We start from the raw sequence: 23,719 nt of genomic DNA on the forward strand, positions 1-23,719 counted from the left end.
GAACCAGAAAACAGGTCACGTTCAAAACTACAGCGACTGGTCTCCTCAGTTCCCAAACACTTACGGAGTGCTGTTAAAACAAGAGGTGATTAACAGAGTGAAAGACACTGCCCCTGTCTCAGCTCTTTTGGAACGTGTTGCTGGCGAATATTTTCCAGAAAAACTATAAACCTTTCTCAATTTCACCATTATATTCAGTTAAATATAGGGTTTAAATTATTTGAATCATTGCATTTTGTTTTTATTCATGCACAATGTCCCTGCATTGTTTTTGGAAATGGAGTTGTTTGTTTGTGAACTTATTTATTGATGGATCGATTGATCTGATTAATTTCCTGTTTCCAGTGTTTGCTGTTGTGTCTGATGAATGTAAGCAGTAGGTTATAATAATCTTTAAACCCAGAGGACAAAGTAGAAGTGAAAGTCTTCCTAGTGTGAAGCTCCTCCTACTGAGGCAGTGCAGAGTGTGAGGCGTCTCCTGTTCTGAACAGACGGGCTGGAATGTGCTCATGTCAGTCTAGTTTTATAAAGCTTTATGAGAACTTTATGGAGAAATCTGAGGCCCATTTTCAGTTCTCTGAAACAAACCCGTCCTTAACTGCAGCTGGAAAGCCTCAAGTTGTAGCTGAAACACACATCTGACATCAGAGCAGGGTTATTTCCACAGAAGTGAAAAGGAAAGAGTGAGAGCTCTGACTGGAAAGAGCTACAGCTGAAAGAAATGGCTTCCAGATCTTTCTCAGAGGAGGATTTCTCGTGTCCTGTGTGCTTTGATATCTTCAAGGACCCGGTCGTTATGAGCTGCAGTCACAGTGTGTGTAAAGTCTGTCTGCAGAGGTTCTGGGAAACCAAAGAGTCCAGAGAGTGTCCACTTTGTAGAGCAAGATCTTCAAAGGAATTTCCTCCTGTGAGTTTGGCTTTAAAGAATCTGTGTGAGAGGTTTTTACAGGAGAGAAGTCAGAGAGCTGCAGCAAGGTCTGAAACACACTGCAGTCTGCACAGTGAGGAACTCAAACTCTTCTGTTTGGACGATCTGCGGCCAATGTGTGCAGTGTGTCAGACTTCAAGAAAACACAGCAACCACAACTTCTGCCTCGTGGATGAAGCTCTTACAGACTGCAAGGTAAACACACTGTCAACACAATATTGATTTATACCTCGAAGCTTTACAGATTCAGGCTATAAACATGTAACTAAGCCATAGCTACAGTGCAGGAACATATCAAGAAATATAAAGAGCTTTGACATACCATTTACATTCAGAATATCTCCATCTGAAACCTTACACACTTAAACTGACCAGAGCTTTTCAATTCAAATCAAAGAATGAGCTTTTGGAATCATTCTGCAGATGTAATCACATGCTGTCCTTTAAAATGTTTTGTTTTATCTCACTGTATTTGTTTTTTTTGCAAAGTGATTTTAAACATGACATTCACATTGTTTGTTATTATTGTTATTATTAACCACTAATAAATCCCATAATTAATAGACTGCATATAGTTATGGGCTGCTAATGGTGGATAATTACTGTAATTTAACAGCTGTAACGTGCACTAAATCACAGGTCTATAAATTGATGAGAGGCTGACGTTTTCTGAGATCATGAAGATTATTTTTGCGGATGATAATGACTGATTAATGAGTCGATTTAATGCTGTTCACTGCCTCAGCCACATGTTTCTGCTCAATTTGCATATGTTGGGCGACCAAACAATTCTTTTTTTTCCCCTTGCCTTTCACAACAAGGACTTCTTCCTTGCATTCTCCAAAATTCCTCTTTTTCTCCATTGTCTCCATTATCCCACTTAAAAATGAATGGTGAAGACCATATTTAAATATTCAAACTGTGAATTATGGAAGCGGAACATGAGGCTGCTTCAGCTGCGCACATTTTGATAAACAAAAGGTACTTGGAGCAATGCCTTAGAAGAAACATTTCTGGTTCCATAAAGAACTGTGTTTGCTGATATTTTTAAATTGGTAAAGAACCTTAATACAGAGTGATGGAGTTTTAAACCCTTAAAAAGCTTCTTCACACATGCATTTCTTGAACAAAAATGGTTCTTTATGGAACCAAAACTGGTTCCTCTAAGGCAATGTTCAACAAATCTATTTTTAAGAGTGAAGATTGTGATTTTTTGAGCGTTCAGTTGTGCATACACTTGGTTTCATAAATCCTGTTGTGCACACACACACTTTTACTCCTCAGAGAGGTTTATGAATGAGGGCCCTGGTCTTTTATTCTACTGAACCTGTGTAAGAGGTCTGCCTGGGGCTGGGGCGAGGCTGCCAGCTAAGCCACCCCCAGTCACTAGAGGGAGACAGAGACACTCTTAATTTGAGGCAATTAGTTCCACCTGGGCTACTCCTGCTTAAGGGAAGCCAACACACACCTCAGTCCTCAGTCTTAGGTTTCTCTTTTCAGAGTGCCACACAAGCCTGGCCGGTAATTTGGTAAAGCTCCTCGAGTTTTCTCTATTTACCATTTTTGGTATAAATAAATAATTAAAAATAAAACAATTTGTGTTTTTTAAGTTGTGTTTTTTGTTCCCACTCTTATTCTTTGCCAATGACTTGTCTCGTGTTCTATCTTTAATTTCTTTTGTCTCGTCTTGTCCCTCCCTTTTGTTTTGGGAAACTCTCTCGCCTTTGTTTTCTTTTGCTCAATAATTTTGAGATGATCAGTTTTCCCCTGATATCTTAAGCATTTTTCATTTCACTGCTAACAGACCGGGCTCTTACTTGGGCCAATATGGGAGAATTGTTCTACTGTGTGTGCCTCCATAAAGGAGTTCACAACAACTATGCGTAACATTTTGATCACCCTGTCTGTGGAGGTGAAGCTGGTCCCCGTCTTCTACGCTTAAGTCAGGGAAAGAGATCCGTGGCTGATTATGCTATTGAGTTCCATACTCTTGCTGCTGAAAGTGGCTGGAACACATCAGCACTAACAGCAACCTTTTTGCAGGGGTTGAGTGAGCAACTCAAAAATGAGTTAGCACCAAGAAATCTCCCTGCCTCTTTGGAGAGTCTTATTGAGGTAGCCCTGAAATTAGATAACCGGTTATGAGAGCGTTGGCGGAGATGAGAAACCTGGTTTCCTCTACAACGGGGCTACGTATCCCCCTCTCCCTCCTCTTCCTCTTCTCTGCCACTTCCAGAGTCACCTGATGAGGGAGAACAACCAATGCAGTTGGGGCATGCTCGCCTATCTCGCCAGGAGCGAGAATCCCATATGCGAGAGTGCCGATGCTTATACTGTGGGCAACCAGGACACTTGCGTCCAACTTGCCCAGAGCTGTCAGTAAAAGCCAGGGCTCATCACAGGACAGGAGATCTGTGATGGGCCAAAATCCATCTCCTGTTATCTCTGGGGTGTTTCTTAATGCGACGATGTCCTGAGGACAGAACCATGAGAAACATCTTAGAGCATTTATAGATTCCGGGGCAGCTGGCAGCTTTATAGACTCTGGCTTATCTACAGCCTTAAAATTGCCACTGGTTTCTTTAGAACATCCTCTACCAATTTCAGCAATTGATGGGTGGTCTCTTGAGCCAGGGGTCATTTCACAAGAGACACAACCTCTCTCTTTGCAAATTGGCCAACACACTGAACTGATCACTCTGTTCTTAATCAGTGCCCCCCATTTGCAGCTGGTACTGGGGTTTCCCTGGCTGCAGCGTCATAACCCTTGCATTGACTGGGCAACTCAGTCGGTAACAGCCTGGGGACCTCAGTGCCAGGGGTCCTGTTTGCAAAGGCACCCTACTTGTCCTGGATTCACTTTATCACTCGAGTATTTCAGGTCTATCTTGAGTTCCTTATGAGTACCTCAACTTAAAGGAAGTATTTAGCAAGCAAAAGGCCCAGATTCTGCCCGCTCATTGGTCTTATGATTGTGCCATTAATCTCCTCCCTGGTACCAGTCCTCCTCAGGGAAGATTGTTTTCTCTCTGCTGCCCTGAGCGGAAAGCTATGGAGGAATATATCCAAGAGGCATTAGCTTTAGGCTTCATCCGGCCTTCCACCTCCCCAACAGGGGCTGGGTTCTTCTTTGTGGCGAAGAAAGATGGGGGTCTTTGTCCCTGTATAGACTACCGGGGTCTGAACAAAATTACAGTGAAAGACCGCTGCCCCTTGCCCCTCATGACCTCTGCTTTTGAAGCACTCCAAGCCTCGGTTTTTACTAAACTGGATTTGCGCAGCGCCTACAACCTCATCCGCATTAGAGAAGGTGATGAGTGGAAAACAGCCTTCATCACTCCATCAGGCCACTACGAGTACCTTGTCATGCCGTTTGGATTGATGAATGCTCCGGCTGTCTTCCAACGCTACATCAATGAGGTCTTGAGGGAAGCATTAGACCAATATGCTTTTGTGTACCTGAATGACATTCTCATCTATAGCCAATCTATGGAAGAACACATATTTCATGTGAGAAGAGTCCTCCAGCTACTCCTGGAGAACCATCTCTACATGAAACTTGAGAAGTCTCTGTTCCAGGCTTCATCTGTGTCCTTCCTTGGATTTGTTGTATCCAAGGGCCAACTACACATGGATCCAGCTAAGATCAAAGCAGTTGCTGAATGGCCACGCCCCACTTCTCTCAGACAAGTTCAGCGCTTTCTGGGCTTCACTAATTTCTTTCACCGTTTCATCCGAAATTTTAGCACTGTGGCTGCTCCATTAACCTCCCTAACAAGAAAAGACATAGGGAGGTATCTATGGACTGAAGCAGCACAGAAGGATTTTGAGGAGCTTAAACGTTGCCTGGTCACTACTCCAGTATTACAACTGCCAGATCCTGATCTCCCTTTTGTAGTTGAAGTAGATGCTTCGGATATAGGAGTTAGGGCAGTGTTATCACAGCATTCTGGAGCTGACCAAAAACTGCAGCCTTGCACATTTTTTTTCTCATCACCTTATGCCCGCTGAGTGGAATCATGCTGTGGGTGACAGGGAACTCTTGGCTGCGAAGATGGCCTTGGAGGAATGGAGTCATTGGCTGGAGGGAGCAAAACTTCAGTTTCTGGTCTGGACAGATCACAAAATCTTGGCCTACATCCAACAAGTCAAGCGTCTAAACTCACTTCAGGCCAGATTGACATTGTTTTTTGCCAGATTTGATTTTGTTTTGTCATATCGACCAGATTCTAAAAACACTAAGCCTGATGCCCTCCCTCGCCAGTGGGACACTCCATCCACTGTCCAACCAACTGAACCAATGATCCCTGAGACTCGCATCATTGTGCAGAGGTGATTTCGGTGGCCTAACATGGAACGAGATGTCGAGATGCCACACTCTGATATAAAAGAACAGACGTGAGAGGGAAAGAATCAGGTCTGACTTCCGGTATCTTTCAGATCACACACTGAACTCTCTACAGCTAAGTTCTGAGTCTTCAATGATTAACTGCCCTCACTGTTTTTAATAAAGCAGTGATACACACCCACTACAAGCAGTGTGTGCTGTCTATTGATTAATTCTGTTCTGGATTATAATTTGTATTTGTCATTGGACTTTCTTCTGAAAGCAGACTTTTGAAGCATTAGAGTAAAGCATCTGAAACAGTCTCTTTATCCGGTGTGTGTTGATGTATTTAGGAGAGACTCAAGTCTGCACTGAAGGCCCTAAAGAAGAAAGTGAAGCTGTTTAAAGAGTGTAAACTGAACTGGGATCAAACTGCAGAACACATAAAGGTGAGAATCAAACACTACAGAGATTACGATGGTCAACATCATCACTTCATCAATCCTCTCTCACTCCATCTCCTCCTTGACTCCAGACTCAGGCTCTGCTCACAGAGAGGCAGATTAAGGAGGAGTTTGAGGAGCTCCACCAGTTTCTCCGAGATGAAGAGGCAGCCAGGATCACTGCACTGAGGGAGGAAGAAAAGCAGAAGAGTCACAGGATGAAGGAGAGGATCGAAAAGATCATCAGAGAGATCTCGTCCCTTTCAGACACGGTCAGAGCCGTAGAAGAGCAGATGAGCGCTGAGGACGTCTCCTTCTTACAGGTGAGGACACTTTAGTCAGGGCTTGTCCACAGACGTTATTCTCTATTTCTTTCTGATTAAAATGACCACAGTGACCCACACTGGCCTCATTGTTTTACAGAAGTACAAGTCCACTCTGGAGAGGTGAGTGCTGTGTCTCCTGTCTCTCTCTTTTCTGTGGTTCTGAACTCAAAGCCACAGCAGCACTGACTCCTGAATGTTCTTTCAGAGCTCAGTGCACACTGCAGGATCCAGAGAGGCTTTCAGGAACACTGCTCCATGTGAGCAACCACCTGAACAACCTGAAGTTCACTGTCTGGAAGAAGATGCAGGAGATCATCAGCTTTAGTGAGTCTCACTTTTTCTAACTGTATGTTTGTGTATGCACAGATGTGTGTATGTAATATTTCCATGTGTTTTACTCTCAGCTCCTGTGACTCTGGACCCCAACACTGCTCATCCTGAGCTCACTGTGTCTGATGATCTGACCAGTGTGAGACTCTGTGAGGAACAGCAGCTCCCTGATCTTCCAGAGAGGTTTGATGAAGATTTGTGTGTCCTGGGCTGTGAGGGCTTTAACTCAGGGACACACTGCTGGGACGTTGAAGTCGGAGACAATACAGACTGGTTGCTGGGAGTGATGACACAATCTGCTCAGAGGAAGGGAGACATATACTCCAGGAGTGATCTGTGGTATGTGTGGTATAACAGCGGTGAATATAGAACTGGTGTTTCACCACAGCCTGACACTGTCCTCTCAGTGTCACAGAAGGTCCAGAGGGTCAGAGTGAAGCTGGACTGGGATGGAGGAAAACTCTCATTCTCTGATCCTCTCACTAACACACACTTACACACTTTCAAACATACATTCACTGAGAGAGTTCTGCCGCTTCTTTGTGTTGGTTGTGAAGTGTCTCCTCTGAAGATCCTCCCAATGCAGGGCTCTGTCAGAGTGAATCAGTTCAGTTAGAGCTGCTTCTGCAGACAGCTGCAAAAAGTCAAATACGGTGTTAATATAAACATATCATTAAATGTATGAACGTACATTTTAAACGTGTGCAATTAACCCCCGTTTTATATCTGCTTTGTTTGACTTTAAAAACATAGTTATTACAGTCTAAATGCAAGCTGCTTCATAGACTCCAACCATTTCACAGTAAAATGTGTGGCCTAATGGTTAGAGCAGAGGGCTTAGGGCACCGAACCTACAACTGCTCCCTGGGCGCAGGAAATGTCTGCACCCCACCCTCTGAGTGTGTGTGTGTGTGTGTGTGCGTGCTCACTGCCACAGATGAGTTAAATGCAGATGACACAATGTACTTGTACAAAGACAAATAATTGTGCATTTCATTTCAAATGTGCCCAAGTTAAAATCTGATTGGCCGCTTAAGTCCCCCTACTGGGGGCAGGCAGGTGGCCTGGTGGTTAGGGTACTGGGCTTGTACCCCGAAAGTTGCCGGTTCGATCCCCACATCCGGCACAATGCAGGTCATTGGGCACTGCTCACTGCCCCCTAGTGTTCACTAGTGTGTGTAAATGTGAATGTGTGTGTGTCTATGTTGCCCTGTGAAGGACTGGCGCCCCCTCCAGGGTGTATTCCCGCCTTGTGCCCAATGATTCCTCATGTAGGCTCTGGACCCACCGCGACCCTGAACTGGATAAGCGCTTACAGACGAATGAATGAATGAATATGGATCTTACCAGCTATGAAAGCTAACTATGCGATACGTTGTAATTAAACCTAATATTTGTACAAGTATTTATTTGCTGATGCTAAACCTCTGTTTGTCGAACTATAGGAAGCTCATGTTTGCACTTTTGGAATAAAAGCCATAGTGTTACATAGTGTTAGTCAGTGGGCTAGGGAACCCCGACCTGGAAAATACTACGGCAGGGGAAAGAGACTAGACAAGAACAGACAAACACAAAGGTCTAGTGTGTTACACCTGTGTTTAAAGGTTATCTACAATGTCCTCTCACCTTTCAATGATATCGTGGCTATCCGATTAAAAACACGTATCTCCATTTTTACCGCTTTTCACTTTTTCCACGTGTTAAATGTGGGCATTAATCTCTGTCTGTTCACAGCAGCTAATATCAGCATCACCAATGAAAAGCTGAAAAACACCAAGTTTCATTAACAAGTATCTCATTGGCTGCTAGACCAGTCAATCGAAACTACGTATCTCCCCCCGGCAGTGTCTGAGTGTTCGCTCTAAAGTTAACGGCTGATCTCACGTTTACTCACGTGAAATATTAGAGCAGCACAGCTGTAATTAATCACAATAAGAATTAAATAAGCTGATTATGGATCAAGTTTAGTGATGATAGACTTTTGCTAAAACATGGATTCATAGCAGCAGTGTTGTAGGAGAATACGCTGCAGACTGTGGTCACAGGGAGTTGGACGTGGCTCATTGGAATCCACTAAAAGAAATCCGCTGTCTATAAAACACACAAGTGCATTTTACATATGAAACTTTTGGACATGGTCCCAATAAAGATATATTTACAATTCTGAGCTGTAATGAGTATAAATCGCATTCTTTATTTTTACTTTTACCCTCAGAGAAATACAGTCTGCTCCTGAAAAATCCGCTTTTTGACGTGTTTTTAATCGAACTGCCATGATTTGAAAGTTACTGCTGCTCCCGTGTAACGGTACTTTTTCTAATACCAGTGTTATCCAACAAGGTGAATGTTTAGTCACTTGCATTCTAATTTAACTGTAATGTTAAATGTATTGGTTCATTTGGAAGAGCTGTTACATGTTTAAACTGACTGTATTTGGACATAAACGGACAGTAAAGTGAAATGTCTTCATTCAGCTGTGTGTGTCATCAGTCAAATCTCCAGTCAAGGATGTTTGGTTAAATTTAAGAGACTTTAATTAACTATTTACAAAGTATATTCAGTGTAAGAATGTCCTGATTATTGCTCAAGAACAAAGAGCAAAATACCATATATGACTTGTGAAATTTAGCTCACGAAACAAAGACTTATGGTACAATGTAGGATATACACTCGCCTTCTCTGTGTGGAGTAAAGCCCCTGATGTGTAAAAATCCTAGATACACCCCAGGATCAAAGCCCTAAAGCAAAGCTTTTAATTCACTGGTCAATCTACATCCCCACCGCCACCTACAGTCATGTGCTCTGGGTAATGACAGAAAGAACAACATCACGAATGTAAGCAGGGGAAATTAGTTTACTCTAGCAGAGTGTTGTGCATGTTCTCTGTGATCAGGTAAGTAGCTCAACAATGTCAGAGGAGCCCTGGTGCTGGTGGAAGCAGGTTTTTATGAAAAGTTTAAGACATTTGGGTTTTTGGAGCTAAGCATATGTCATAATCATTATGTCATGCTTTAATTACACAGTTCTCGTGAGTAAACCTTTAGTTCCACCTTAATTGTGTCACTTAACAAGGCTACTATTTGGCTTTATTCACCAGTGTCACTTTTGTTCCGTGTGTTCCATTATTGATTTCCTTTGTCTGTCATGTGCTTCTTTAGCACATGGCTCTGTTTTGTTTGTGTTTCCTGTTTCCTGTTCCTTAGCCCCGCCTTGTCGTCAGTGTTCCCACCTGTGTCTCCTTTGTTGCCCTGCTCTCTTATCTCTCCCAGGTGCTGCCTTGTCTGGTCTTGTGTGTAGATGTGTATGTGTGTTTTAGTGTTTTGTGTACGTCTACACCTGTTTGTGTTCGAGTATATTCTAGTTTGTGTTTCCACTGTGTCCTGCTTGCGTTATGTTGTGTTTGGTTTGTTTTATTAAAATCCTTCCTTGCATGTACCTCCACTTCCTCATCCTCCCCACAGCTGTGATACTGTATTTACCCGTTTCATATTTGATATTCGCATTCCACCTTAAATGTTTCACTAGACGAAGATGATGTGTGTATATGTATATATATAAATTTTCCTTTCCACCTTAAATGTCATTTTAGGAGGCAGATGTTTACTTCTTTTTCACAGTTTTCATAATCAAAATTTCAGTTCCACCTTAAATGTGTGACGTGACAGGGCTGGTATTGGCTTTATTCGCCAGCTTCTATTTGATCTTTCTGTCCTACATTGAACTAGGCAAAGCAGTTCTATGTTGGATTTAAGTGTGTCAGATGTGAGGAGGGCCGGACTGGGACGGTTGGTCCGGCCCAGAAACATGAAGAAATGCGAAAAAGAGGTGGGATGGGTTGTGAATAAACAATAATGTTTCAGCTGGTTGCGCATGTGGCACAGTGTGCACTCGACTGAGCCGCTGTCCCTCGGACCGCAGACATTTAACAGACTCTCATTCCCTTTCTCTTCTCGTCACACTTTAGACCTGAGCTTTGTATTTTAGTGCATATGTGCAGCATTCTGTATTTATTTTCCTGTCAAAATATTAAGAACAAGTCGTATACGACAGAAACAAGCCCCAACAAATGAATATTAAAACAGAATTTTGATATAGGCTTTGGTTTTGATATAGACTTCTGTAAAAAACATTCTGAAGCAAAACATGTTTAGAGTCGTCATCTGATGTTTATTCACAAAAGTGAAGTGGATTGAAACACGGATCTTTTTTTTTCTCCTGCTGATATTTCTTTATTGCGCATCATATTTGTGAAATTTTGGATGGAAACCTCATCATAAGAATCCAGATCAGGTGACAGGCCAGGCCTCAGGGAAATCTCCCGGTTCTCCCAATGGCCAATCCGGATGTGAGTCAAGTCAAGAACAGTTGCTGTTTGAAGTGAATTTCCTGTAGACTGGGACTTGCCATGGCTGGTGACTTCATTACACCCTCAAATGCAGCTACTTACTTCCTCCTGCCCAAATGCTATCACTTCTTTTTGGCAATCACTAACATCTGCTTTGCAACACACGTTTCACACATTGAACGAGTACTGAACAAAAATGTAAGCGCAACATTTTTTTACTCCCATTTTCCATGAGCTGACCTCACAGATCTAAGACTTGTTCTATGTTCACAAAAGGCCTTTTTCTCTCGGATATTGTTCACAAATCTGTTTAAATCTGTGTTAGTGAGCACTTCTCCTTTGCTGAGAGAATCCATCCACCTCACAAGTGTGGCAGATCAAGATGCTGATTAGACAGCAGGGTTATTGCACAGGTGTGCCCTCGACTGGCCACAATAAAAGGACACTGTAGAATGTGCAGTTTTATCCCACAGTACAATGCCACAGATCGTCTGAGACCAGCCACTCAGACAGCTGCTGCAACAAACTGTCAGAAACCATCTCGGAGAAGCTCATCTGCTCGTCTTTCTCATCGGGGACTCCACCTGACTGCAGTTTGTCGTCATAACCGACTTGAGTGGGCAAATGATCACATTCTATGGAATTGGGCATGTTTGAGAGGTTTTCTCTTCACGGTTAAACCCCGGTTTAGGGCAGATGGCAGACTGGCGTCATATGGGTGAGCGGTTTTCTGATGTCAATGTTGTGAATTTGAGTGGCCCATGGTGGCAGTGGCGTGATGGTAGGGGAGGCGTATGTTATGGGCAATGAACACATGGTGATTTTATTGATGGCATTTTGAAGGCACAGAGACACTGTGTCAAGATCCTGAGGCCCATTGTTGTGCCATTCGTCCACGACCATCTCCTCATGTTGCAGCATGATCTTCGCACAGTCATCGAAGTGTGGACCAACATTCCTCAGGCCACAGTCTACAACCTGATCAACTCTATACAAAAGAGATGTGTTGCACTGCGTGAGGCAAATGATGCTCACACAGCTTCTGACTGGTTTTCTGACCCCTGAACCCCCCCAGACCCCCAAATATAGTCAAAGTAAACTGCACATTCTACAGTGTCCTTTTATTATGGCCAGTCTAAGGAACACCTGTGCAATAATCACACTGTCTAATCAGCATCTTGATCTGCCACATCTGTGAGGTGGATGGATTTCCTCGGCAAAGGAGAAGTGCTCACTAACACAGATTTAGACAAATCTGTAAACAATATCTGAGAGAAAACGGCCTTTTGTGAACATAGAAAACGTCTCATAGAAAACATCTGTGAGGTGAACTCATGGAAAATGGGAGCAAAAATGAAAGTGTTTTTCTTCAGTGTATGAATCCCCACACTTTCTGAAAGGTACTCATACCCTGGACAACTACATTCAGTGGCATCTGCAGGAGTCTGAAATTACACTCCTGTTTCCTGCTGTGTCTGATACCAATGTAAGCAGTAGGCTGTTCCTTGTGTGAAGCTCTTCCTACTGAGACAGTGCTGAGTGTGAGACGTCTCTCGTCCTGTACAGACAGACTGGAGTGTGCTCAGTCTTGTTTTATATGAACTCTTCGGGGTTACTTCCACAGAACTGAAAGTGAAAGAATTCTCACAGGAAAGAATGAAGGGTAAATAAAATGGCTTCCAGATCTTTTTCAGAGGAGGATCTCTCGTGTCCTGTGTGCTGTGATATCTTCAAGGATCCTGTCGTTCTGAGCTGCAGTCACAGTGTGTGTAAAGTCTGTCTGCAGAGGTTCTGGGAAACCAAAGAGTCCAGAGAGTGTCCAGTTTGCAGAAGAATGTCTTCAGTTGATTCTAATATAAACTTGGCTTTAAAGAACCTGTGTGAGAGTTATTTACAGGAGAGAAGTCAGAGAGCTGCAGCAGGGTCTGAAACACTCTGCAGTCTGCACAGTGAGAAACTCAAACTCTTCTGTTTGGACGATCTGAAGCTGGTGTGTGTGGGGTGTCAGACTTCAAGGAAACACACCGACCACAAGCTCTGCCCCGTGGATGAAGCTCTTACAGATGGCAAGGTAAACTCACTGCCCCGCGCCTCTGGAACTCCCTCAACAGTCAAGATCTCTATCGCTTTTCAAATCCAATCTTAATACACTCCTGTTTGTGGCTGCATTTAATCTCTCTGTTTTTGACTAGCTCATGTTTTTAGTCTTGTTCCTGTTTTGTAGCATTATGTGTTTCGTAGCGCTATTTCTTCCTTTTCTTTTGTTTGATTGTCGGATATTATTGTCTTTATGTGTTCATCTCATTGTAAACAGCGTCTATGGATTACTGAAAAGAGCTTTAAAATGCCATTTATTATTATTATTATTATTATAAACATTTTAATACTTTGTGTTGGAAAAGGTACCGCAACCCTGAACTGGATAAGCGGTTACAGATAATGAATGAATAAATGAATGTTGGGTAATGTGAGTTATTCTACTCTTGAAACATTACAGATTTAAGCTAAAAACTGGGTTTCACTGAACTGAACTGAACTGTTAAACAAAAGTAGCCTACAGTAAAACAGTAGTGTACAGTGTTATAAGTCATGATATTCAGAGGATCTTCTCAAGTCTGTTCTTAAATACAAACACATTTTTATGCCAAACATCGCATATATCAACATTTTCTTTGTAGGAATAAGACAACTTTTGGAAACATGCTGCAGTGGCACGTGGACACAATGCAGAGAGACCGTCACTAGAGATGATTGATTAGGGGCTAAGCTTTAACCTAGGGGCTAAATGCTTCGTAGCGCCAAATTTATTTGACGAGGTACAGATTGAGCAAAGCCACAAGGAACTGCTGCATTTCCAAAAATATGTTTGAATATCCATCTACAGGTAGAAAAACAAACCTAGTTGTGAACAACTATTAGCTGATTATATACAGGTGTCTGTGAAATATATAGCTATAACGTCAGGAAAGAACATAAACATCAGTTCAGTTTGCCCCTAAATACTGCATTGTTTAATGCATGAGCATTTTAACTGTCTTTTTCAGCACTTTACCTTCATCAATAATCAGGTTTCCTTCAGACAATAAATGAATGGATGAATATATAATCAGGTTTCCTCTGCTTCATGAAGCTATTTCAACTAAACATAGCACAAAAAGTAAGGAAATGTGTGTTTGAAGATTATTTCTTTGTTGTAACAGTGCTTCTTGGTAATAAATCTTACACCGTTGGAGCCTGTTCATTTCTCTTTTAAATGGTGCCACATTTGTAAGGAGCATGTGTTTGTGGGAGGAGCAGTGGAGCTGAGTGTGTGGGTCACGCCCAGGAAAAATTTGCCAAATCCTCTGACACACAGTTTATTCTGCCATTGACTCGTTTGGTGTGTGGTGACTGGATGATTGAAGTTTGAAGAAACGAGAACATATTGGAAATTTAACAAACGAACCACACACAGCCACAACAGCCTCCACCTCCTCCTCACGCTGGTCACCAGCCTGGTCTCACACCGCTGTGGGACGGCATCCCTTTCTTCAACCAGCATTTATCTGGAGTCAGCCGCCGTGGTTGTGCGGGTCGCTCTGGCACCAACAGCACGTCCAAGCGGATCCCACAAGTGTTCAGTGGGGTTGAGTTCAGGAGCTGGCAGGTCGTTCCCTCCTCTCCACTCCCACAGTCTGGAGGTAGTCTCTGATAAACAACGCTCTGTGGGGCGAGTGTTTGGAGGATGGAGTTCGGTCTCAGACTGTGGAGGTATGAGAGCGCCGCTGGTTACAGGGTTTCTCTCTCTCTCTCTCTTTCTCTCTCTCTGCACTGAGAAGCCTCCAATGATGACAAGCCTCGTTTTTCCAGTGAGGGAGGTGCCGCCCCACACCATCACACAGAATAAACTGTCTTTGGCAGAGAGGATTTGACACATTTTTAATGGGTGCAACCCACACACTCAGCTCCACTGCTCCTCCCACAAACACACGCTCCTTACAAATGTGGCACCATTTAAAAGAGAAATGAACAGGCTCCAACGGTGTAAGATTTATTACCAAGAAGCACTGTTACAACAAAGAAATACTCCACCAAACACACGCTTCCTTACGTTTTGTGTTGTGTTAGTTTGTCAGTGGCTTTTCAATTTTGTTACTTAAAAATTGTAACAGGCATCAATTAACATATTCTTCTTTACTTTTGAATTGACACTCACCGTCAGAAAACTCTGCACCAGAGACTTGGACTGAGCAACAACAGACTTCTCCCTCTTCTCTCCTCCACTCTTTAGAACAGCTCTTTTTTCATATCAGCTTTTTATTTTAGAGCATGTGTAGATAGTACACACATTAAGTGCTGCGCAAAATATTCACAAGGCATTTACTTATTTTCCTGTCAAAAATATTAAGAAAGTGTTTTCTACGACAGAAACCACACTGAATCCCAAATAAATAGTAAATCAACCTTTTTGATATAAAGTGTGTTTTTGATATAAACAGAGGTACAAAGTGACTCTGATCAAAGCAGAAACCCACTCAAATCAAATCTCAGTTGTTTAAATACCAGTCATGATCATAATCAGGAGCCTGTTTACTATGAAATTAATTTGCTTAATTTATTACAGTGTTGTGGATGTAAGCAAGACAAATCAAGACAAAACATTAGCAAAATGTTTAGATGGAAACCCAGCTACTGTCATTTTCCACTACTAGAGCATGATAATAAAGTCATGACACTCACATAAACTCCGTCTTTAGTTTGAGACCCAAACCTGGAGCTTAGAAACCAAAATAAATCGTATATATTTATTTACATAATATATAATCATTTACACGTCCTGCTTTGAAATGGACTTATTTCTGTTAAAACTATTGGAATCAACCACAACACCTTCACTCAGTAACTGCATTGAGAACTTCTCTGTTTAAAATGAACAGTTCTGTGTCCTTGGAACCACGGAAGCTTCAATTTGAAGGATTAATCGCAGTGAATGACCCAGGTGTTATTCTCCATGTCATTGTGACAGTGTTTATTCCTCAGTTTTGACATAAACTCCTCTGTTAGAAACGTTTGAATTTTCAAAGTTATTTTAAAGTCATGGTAAGTTTGTTGTGAAAACTTTCTTTACTTTTCTTTTAAATTTTCCTTGGTATTTAAAGCAGTTCCTCAGTAAAAGAACTGACCTGGTCTTTTATTTTGCTAAAGCTGGTCATTCTGATACACGTCAATAACATAATATAATATACATATGTGTAAATGAACAGGTGTGAAAGAGCAAAGGAATGTCTGACACATGATATCTTTCAGATCACACAGTGAACTCTGCACAGTGAAGTTCTCTTAGTGAACAGTGACTGACTCCCTCTCAGTGAAATTAAATCCTGTCTTCATCCGGTGTGTGTTGATTTATTTCAGGAGAAACTCAAGTCTACACTCAAGTCCCTGCAGAAGAAACTGGAGCTGTTTAAAGAGTGTAAACTGAACTGGGATCAGACTGCAGAACACATAAAGGTGAGAATGAAACACTACAGAGATTACGATGGTCAACATCATCACATCATCAATCCTCTCTCACTCCATCTCCTCCTTGACTCCAGACTCAGGCTCGGCTCACAGAGAGGCAGATTAAGGAGGAGTTTGAGGAGCTCCACCAGTTTCTCCGAGATGAAGAGGCAGCCAGGATCGCTGCACTGAGGGAGGAAGTGGAGCAGAAGAGTCAGAGGATGAAGGAGAGGATCGAGAAGATCATCAGAGAGATCTCGTCCCTTTCGGACACAGTCAGAGCCGTAGAAGAGCAGATGAGCGCTGAGGACGTCTCCTTCTTACAGGTGAGGACACTTCAGTCAGGGTTTGTCCACAGACATTATTCTCTATTTCTTTCTGATTAAAATGACCCCAGTGACCCACACTGGCCTCATTGTTTTACAGAAGTACAAGTCCACTCTGGAGAGGTGAGTGCTGTGTCTCCTGTCTCTCTCTTTTCTGTGGTTCTGAACTCAAAGCCACAGCAGCACTGACTCCTGAATGTTCTTCCAGAGCTCAGTGCACACTGCAGGATCCAGAGAGGCTTTCAGGAGCACTGCTCCATGTGAGCAACCACCTGAGCAACCTGAAGTTCACCGTCTGGAAGAAGATGCAGGAGATCATCCACTATAGTGAGTCTCTGTCTCTCTAACTGTGTGTGTGTGTGTAAATACATTTGTGGGTGTGTGTGTGTATGATTTTTTCCTCGCCTTTTTTTTACTTGACAAATACATCACACTTATGTAAAGACTCATATACACAGGGTTGATTATTGTGGCATGCTGGATATCAGCTTCTGAGTCAAATCCAAACTGATGGCAAGCCATTCGTGCCTGATCAGTGCTGGGAATTGATCACAATGTCTGTGTTTTGTTTGTCCACTAGCTTTTTTAAAGATTGATAACAGGTTCCTAAAGGGATTGAGATCTGTGTAGTTTCCTGGCCGTAGAATTAAAATGTCAATGTTTTTCAATCAGTCAATTTATCATTTTTGCCTTGTGACATGGTGGTCCATCATGCTGGAAAAAGCATTGTTCAACACCATATTTCTCCTGGATCCTTGGGAGAAGTTGCTCTTGGAGGATGTGTTGATATTATCCGTAATTCATGGCAGTGATCCTAGGCAGAGTTGTGATTAAGCCCCTTCCCCTGGATGAGAAGCAACCCCACACACAGATGGTCTCAGGAGGCTTTACTCTTGCCATGAAACACGACTCACTTTTTCTTCTCCAAACAATCATTTTTCTAGATGTCGTAACCAGGGGTCACGAATAGGCAGATCACAGTCCAGGTCCAGACCAAGACTCTGTCCGATCCGGACCTGGACCTGTAGCTGATAAATTGTTCAGAGCTGTTTAACTGTGAACAGAGTGTGTGTTTGAAGTGGTGTGACTCTTCTAGTCGTTACGGTGCAGGTTTAGCGCTCCAGGAAACTCACAGACCAATAACATGTGTTTCTGCATATCACACGTGAGGCTCCTCAGCCAATCAGATCTGTGCATTATGATAAGTGCCGTGGCTCCACTGAGTGACACACACAGGGCAGAATGACACACTTTCGGGACGACGGTGTTGTGTGAGTTAAAACCAGAAACTTTAATGAGAAGGGGACGATTACAGGTTGAATTTCTCATAACGATGAATTCCGCTTCTTCAGCATAAAGAGCCAATCAGCTTGCTGTTAATGGATAAAGTCCCACCCTCTAGGAATAAGAGCCAATCACATTGCTGGTTATGGTCAACTAAAAAATAATAATAAAATACAATAATGTGCAATTATTTGTCATTGTACAATGTACAATGCAATGTGTGTTCCGCATTTAACCCATCAAACAAACACACACACACTAGTGCATTAATGGCTGTGAACACACATTCAGAGCGACGGGCAGCCATCCCCGGTCTGCGTGGGTTTCCTCCGGGTGACTGTCTGTGAGGAGTGTGGTGTGTTCTCCCTGTGTCTGCGTGGGTTTCCTCCGGGTGACTGTCTGTGAGGATTGTGGTGTGTTCTCCCTGTGTCTGCGTGGGTTTCCTCCGGGTGACTGTCTGTGAGGAGTGTGGTGTGTTCTCCCTGTGTCTGCGTGGGTTTCCTCCGGGTGACTGTCTGTGAGGAGTGTGGTGTGTTCTCCCTGTGTCTGCGTGGGTTTCCTCCGGGTGACTGTCTGTGAGGAGTGTGGTAGGTGGTTTGCGCCCAATGATTCCAGGTAGGCTCCGGACCCACTGCCGCCCAATGAATGAATGAATGTATGTGAATGTAGAGGTCTAAATTATATTTGTATGTCTCTCTTCAGCTCCTGTGACTCTGGACCTCAACACTGCTCATTCAAGGCTCACAGTACCTGATGATCTGACAAGTGTGAGACGCAGTGGGAAACAGCAGCTCCAGCAGTCGGGGACACACTGCTGGGATGCTGAAATTGCACACTCCAGAAGTAGAGTGTGTGAGTAAATCAGTTCAGTTAGAGATGATTCTGTCTGTGAGTGAAACCGGGTGCTCCGGTTTCCTCCCACGCTCCAAAAACATATGTTGGTAGGTGGTTTGCGCCCAATGATTCCAGGTAGGCTCCGGACCCACTGCTGCCCAATGAATGAATGAATGTATGTGAATGTAGAGGTCTAAATTATATTTGTATGTCTCTCTTCAGCTCCTGTGACTCTGGACCTCAACACTGCTCATTCAAGGCTCACAGTACCTAATGATCTGACAAGTGTGAGACGCAGTGGGAAACAGCAGCTCCAGCAGTCGGGGATGCTGAAATTGCACACTCCAGAAGTAGAGTGTGTGAGCGAACCAGTTCAGTTAGAGATGAATCTTTCTGTGAGTGAATCAGTTCAGTTGGAGATGATTCTGTCTGTGAGTAAATCAGTTCAGTTGGAGATGAATCTTTCTGTGAGTGAATCAGTTCAGTTAGAGATGATTCTGTTTGTGAGTGAACCAGTTCAGTTGGAGATGATTCGGTCTGTGAGCGAACCAGTTCAGTTGGAGATGATTCTGTCTGTGAGTGAATCAGTTCAGTTGGAGATGATTCTGTCTGTGAGTGAAGCAGTTCAGTTGGAGATGATTCTGTCTGTGAGCGAATCAGTTCAGTTGGAGATGATTCTGTCTGTGAGCGAATCAGTTCATTTGGAGATGATTCTGTCTGTGAGCGAATCAGTTCAGTTGGAGATGATTCTGTCTGTTAGTGAATCAGTTCAGTTGGAGATGATTCTGTCTGTTAGTGAATCATTTCAGTTGGAGATGATTCTGCAAACATTTCAAGAAAACAATCAGTTGATGTGTTCAAGTACATTTTAAAGGAGCTAGCTGTAATTTTTATTGTACTAAAATTGTAAAATGACCAGTTAAGGATTAAGGTAACACGTTGAACTGAAGCACTGGTGTCTCTGAAAGTAGCGCTACAGCTAGTACATTCTTCTTCTTTGAGGTCCATTCTGGAGCTGAGTTCTATTGGTGGTTCGGTCATTGATGCTGCCCTCTGTCCAATCACAAAGTTATTACAACCCCTGTTGCAATGTATGACACACAATAACAGCCACAAATGAAGGAAGCAAACAAACGGATAACATTCATTCATTCGTTGTCTGTAGCCCTTCTCCAGTCCTGATGACTGAAGTGAGTTTTAATGGCAGACAAGGGTTGAAACTTCCATGGTCTGTGTGTTTTAGATGAATACAGTTCTTACTGAGGGTAGGTAACAGATGTAAACTGTGGTTGCAGACAAATAAACTGAGAACTGAATCTGATTAGTGCTTGTTAGTTGTATAGTGTAGACATCTGCACTACAGCGCTCACATCCTCTGGATCCAGCTTGAGTCCCTTCTGCTGATGATGTTTCCAATATGTGTCTGATCTTGCACCTGTCAGAGTTAGAGATTCCACTGAGATTCTCACTCCAGTCCAAAACTGAGACCTCCTCCTGCGCAACTGTCCTTTAGAAGATTTCAGAAACTGATGAAAAAAGGAAGATGAAGGAATCTGTATCTCCCAATAGGTGTGTCAAGCTTGATCTGCCAAAACACACACACACACACACACACACACAAACACACACACACACACAATGGACTTAAAAACCCCTCAATTCTCCTGCAAAATTAAACTTTACATTTAAAACAATGCTATCTCTTCTCAAAATGGTATTTTGTTTTCAGATGATACACACAAACCATCACACATTCTCCATTCAGTTTAATGACTTAGGCCTGTTTTTGGTTCAGTGTTACACTTGCTACAGACGGTACAGACATAAGTGTGTTGTAAAATAAATTAGGATATTGTTTTATACTCAGAACACACAAATACACAGTAACAAATACAGGATTCTCTTTCCCTCATTCCTCTGGCTCTGTAAGTTACATGTTCTGGGGGTCATTGTGTGCAAACAACTGAGAAAAGCTGTAATAAGTGAAACACCATGGAATCTGGTGCCATCTGATGGTAAACTCCATGGTGAACCCTCTCAAAAGTTAATTAGTTAAACAAATGATATGGTCTTTTCGTGTCTTTTTGTGACCTTTTGTTATCCCTCTCATCGTCCCATCCCCCATTCCCACCAATCATTCCCTCACCTACATCATACTCCTCCTTTCACACCTCCTCTTACCCTTCCTTCCTCTTTCTTTGGCCATCTTCATAATCCCCTTTACCCCTCCTCAAACGCCTCTTCTTCCTCCAATTGCCTTCCCCCACTACTTGAATTAATAGATCTCATGCAGAAAAACAGAGTGCTGTACTCTCTCGGGACCCCAGTAATGCTGTGGCCGTAGCGAGCCACGTCCTCAACTTAACAGACAGCAGACATCTTGCTAAAAAGGTGTCGAATGGTTTGAGTGACAAAGGCCAGAACATTGAAAAAGGCCGGAAAGCTTTCAGTGACTGGATTAGCCACAAATGCCGCAAAACTACTCACTGGGGCCAAATAACTAAGTGCAGGCAGAAAAGGGAGAATCAGCTGCAGATTTCTGTGAAAGGTTTGAAAGAGTTTTCTTGTGTCACTCAGGTGTAGACATATACAACAGTGGCAACATTGATGATACAACTGAAGGTCCTCATTTTACACAGCTGGTAGAATCATTGAGACCAGATCTTAGACCGGCCCTGGTGACATCACTTCCTAACTGGCGTAATGTTCAATGGGGTAAAAATTAAAAGTGAACTTGACAGGCTGGACCTTGACTTAGAACCAGGCCATGTGCTTCCATACATTCCATACAGAAAAGAGTTCTGACTCGGGTTCCAGTAAGAAGTTCCCTAGCCAGAAGGAGGAGTGCCATTGTCATAACAAAGGCCAATTTGCAAGAGTCAGTCGCAGAAAGCAGGCAGATAACTCCAGAAAGGGTGTGGGGGTGAACATGAATCTTAATGGTTTTTCACAGGGCAGCACAGCAGGAGCTCCTTTTGAGGGAACCTCACACCAGCAGCTGCCACTGATGATTAAGATAATGCTTGGAGTCACAGAGCAGTTGTCTTTGAGGTCCAGAACTCTGTTAGGAGTCACAGGGACATCAGACTGACCAACAACAGCTTAAGATCATCTGTGTTCTATAAACTTTCCAGAGTCTTTACATCACTTGAGGACACAGATGAAGAGTTCACCATGTTTCTCAACAAACATGCCGTCAATGACCTTCCTGTTAATGACTCCCTGATGATGTAGAATGAGAAATCCTGATACGTATGTAAGGGCACTTACTGATTTAATTTACAAGCACACCTTTCAGATATTTTGGGTTGTTGTAATTAAGGCAAATGATAATTAAGAAAAGCTTTTTGAAGGAATTTGCCTTTTAGGTCTAATATTAATAAACTATTGTTACCTGAATAAATGGATATATTTAAGGCTGTTACGACCCACTCGCGCTCCAACTCACCTGAGCATTAATTACTTACACCTGCTCCTCATCAGCCACACCCCGTTTGCAGCCTTTAAGTTTCCTCTCTCTTCCTTGCGAAGTATTGCCCCTTTCATGAGATTCGCGAACCTGTCAATTTGTCTTCTCTGCCGTCTGGTGTTTCGACCTCTGTTCGTCTCTCGCCTAGCCCCTCGGATAATCTCTGGACTCTGCCTCCCCGGTGTGACCCACGCTTTCCCTGACTACGCTTACTGGAATAAACCCGTCTGGACCGTTCACGTCTCTGCTGTTCACTTAGTCCTAGCCTTAAATAAAAGTCTTGCAATTGGATCTTTGAGTTTCTCTGTGTTTTTCTGGACGTTACAAAGGCCTTCTTAGGTCTCGAAAATATTCTTACACCGATATTTCCACAACCACTATACGATCTGCTTAACTGGGGTAACGTGATATTGTACTCCCTTAGTGCAACAAATGTTTCCATTTGGTCCTGGCGTCTGCACCAAAGGGGGAACGTGAGTTAAAGTAAAGGCAGGGCTGAAGGTAGCCATAAATAAATACTGGTCAAAGGGTCATGGTGAAGCAACATGGCAAGCTGTTTTCGAATCTTTTAACTGGGTTTATTACATATGAATGTAAGGAAACATTTCTTACTGTAAATAGATCAACTTTGCCCCAGAACGTACTGCTAGGGAAAGCTGTAGAGGGGGTGGGTGAAGCACAGAGCCTCAGGGAAGATCCATGGTTTTTAGGCTGTGGTGGCCACCCCCGTTAGTGAAGATTTCAACACACTGTGTAACTACACCAGCCCCCTCTGAGGGACACATGGTGAGGCAGAGTATAACTTAATTGCAGATAAACTTCTCACCTGTGGACAGATTACTGTGGAAGTATCTCTTTTGTGTTGGTTACAGATAAACCAGAGTCAGACAGTGCTCCTGGTGCAGTATGGTCTGAATGATCTTCACACCTCTGACCAAGACTACAGCGGCTGAAGAGCTGAGTGTCTACGGCTTCAACCAGACTTTAAGATGATCTCTCAACAAATGATGTTCTTCAAGGCATTGTGCACACATCTTACAGAGCTGAGGAGCTGAAAAGCTGACTGAAGGGAACACACTGTTGAAGCCAAATGTTATGAATTCAATATCTTTTAAAGATATATCCATAACCAGATAGAATCTTTCAAAAGATCTGCCACCCGGCTTTGGACATAACATTATGGACATGGCACTGTTCTATTCTCTGTACAGTTATCATATCTGTAATGATGACACAATTGTGTGATTCTCCTATAGGGGGAATCAAAGGGGAATTGAAACTATATGGTCTTTTGGTATCTTTGTGTGACCTTTTGTTATCCCTCTCATCGTCCCATCCCCCATTCCCACCAATCATTCCCCCACCTACATCATACCCCTCCTTTCACACCTCTTCTTACCCTTCCCTCCTCTTTCTTATCTCTTTCTTTCTTTGATCATCTTCATCATCCCCTTTACCCCTCCTCAAACTCCTCTTCTTCCTCCAATTCCCTTCCCCCACTACCAATGTATATTAGACCCTTCTAAAGACTGGATCGAGACCGGACTGGACTGAGAACAGACTGGATTGGGTACAGAATGAACTGGCTATAGACTGAACTGGTGACAAACTGATGACCAAGCTGTG

General features: G+C 42.9%; 2 protein-coding genes across 2 annotated transcripts; both read left to right on the forward strand.

Moving 5' to 3' along the window:
• The first annotated feature begins 718 nt into the window (after positions 1-718).
• On the forward strand, positions 719-7,166 carry LOC136708180 (E3 ubiquitin-protein ligase TRIM35-like). Its single transcript, XM_066682527.1, has 6 exons — positions 719-1,123; positions 5,609-5,704; positions 5,791-6,021; positions 6,122-6,144; positions 6,230-6,348; positions 6,429-7,166. Exons 1-6 carry the CDS (start codon positions 722-724, stop codon positions 6,968-6,970), a joined length of 1,413 nt encoding a protein of 470 aa, XP_066538624.1. The 5' UTR covers positions 719-721; the 3' UTR covers positions 6,971-7,166.
• Positions 7,167-12,371: 5,205 nt separating this feature from the next.
• LOC136708513 (E3 ubiquitin-protein ligase TRIM35-like) lies at positions 12,372-23,177 on the forward strand. Its single transcript, XM_066683119.1, has 7 exons — positions 12,372-12,770; positions 16,094-16,189; positions 16,276-16,506; positions 16,607-16,629; positions 16,715-16,833; positions 18,493-20,193; positions 22,966-23,177. The coding sequence occupies exons 1-6, from the start codon at positions 12,372-12,374 to the stop codon at positions 18,648-18,650; spliced, it is 1,026 nt and encodes a 341-aa protein (XP_066539216.1). The 3' UTR covers positions 18,651-20,193; positions 22,966-23,177.
• Positions 23,178-23,719: the final 542 nt, after the last annotated feature.

This window comes from Hoplias malabaricus, chromosome 10 (genome assembly GCF_029633855.1).
Source record: "Hoplias malabaricus isolate fHopMal1 chromosome 10, fHopMal1.hap1, whole genome shotgun sequence".
Classification (NCBI taxonomy): domain Eukaryota; kingdom Metazoa; phylum Chordata; class Actinopteri; order Characiformes; family Erythrinidae; genus Hoplias; species Hoplias malabaricus.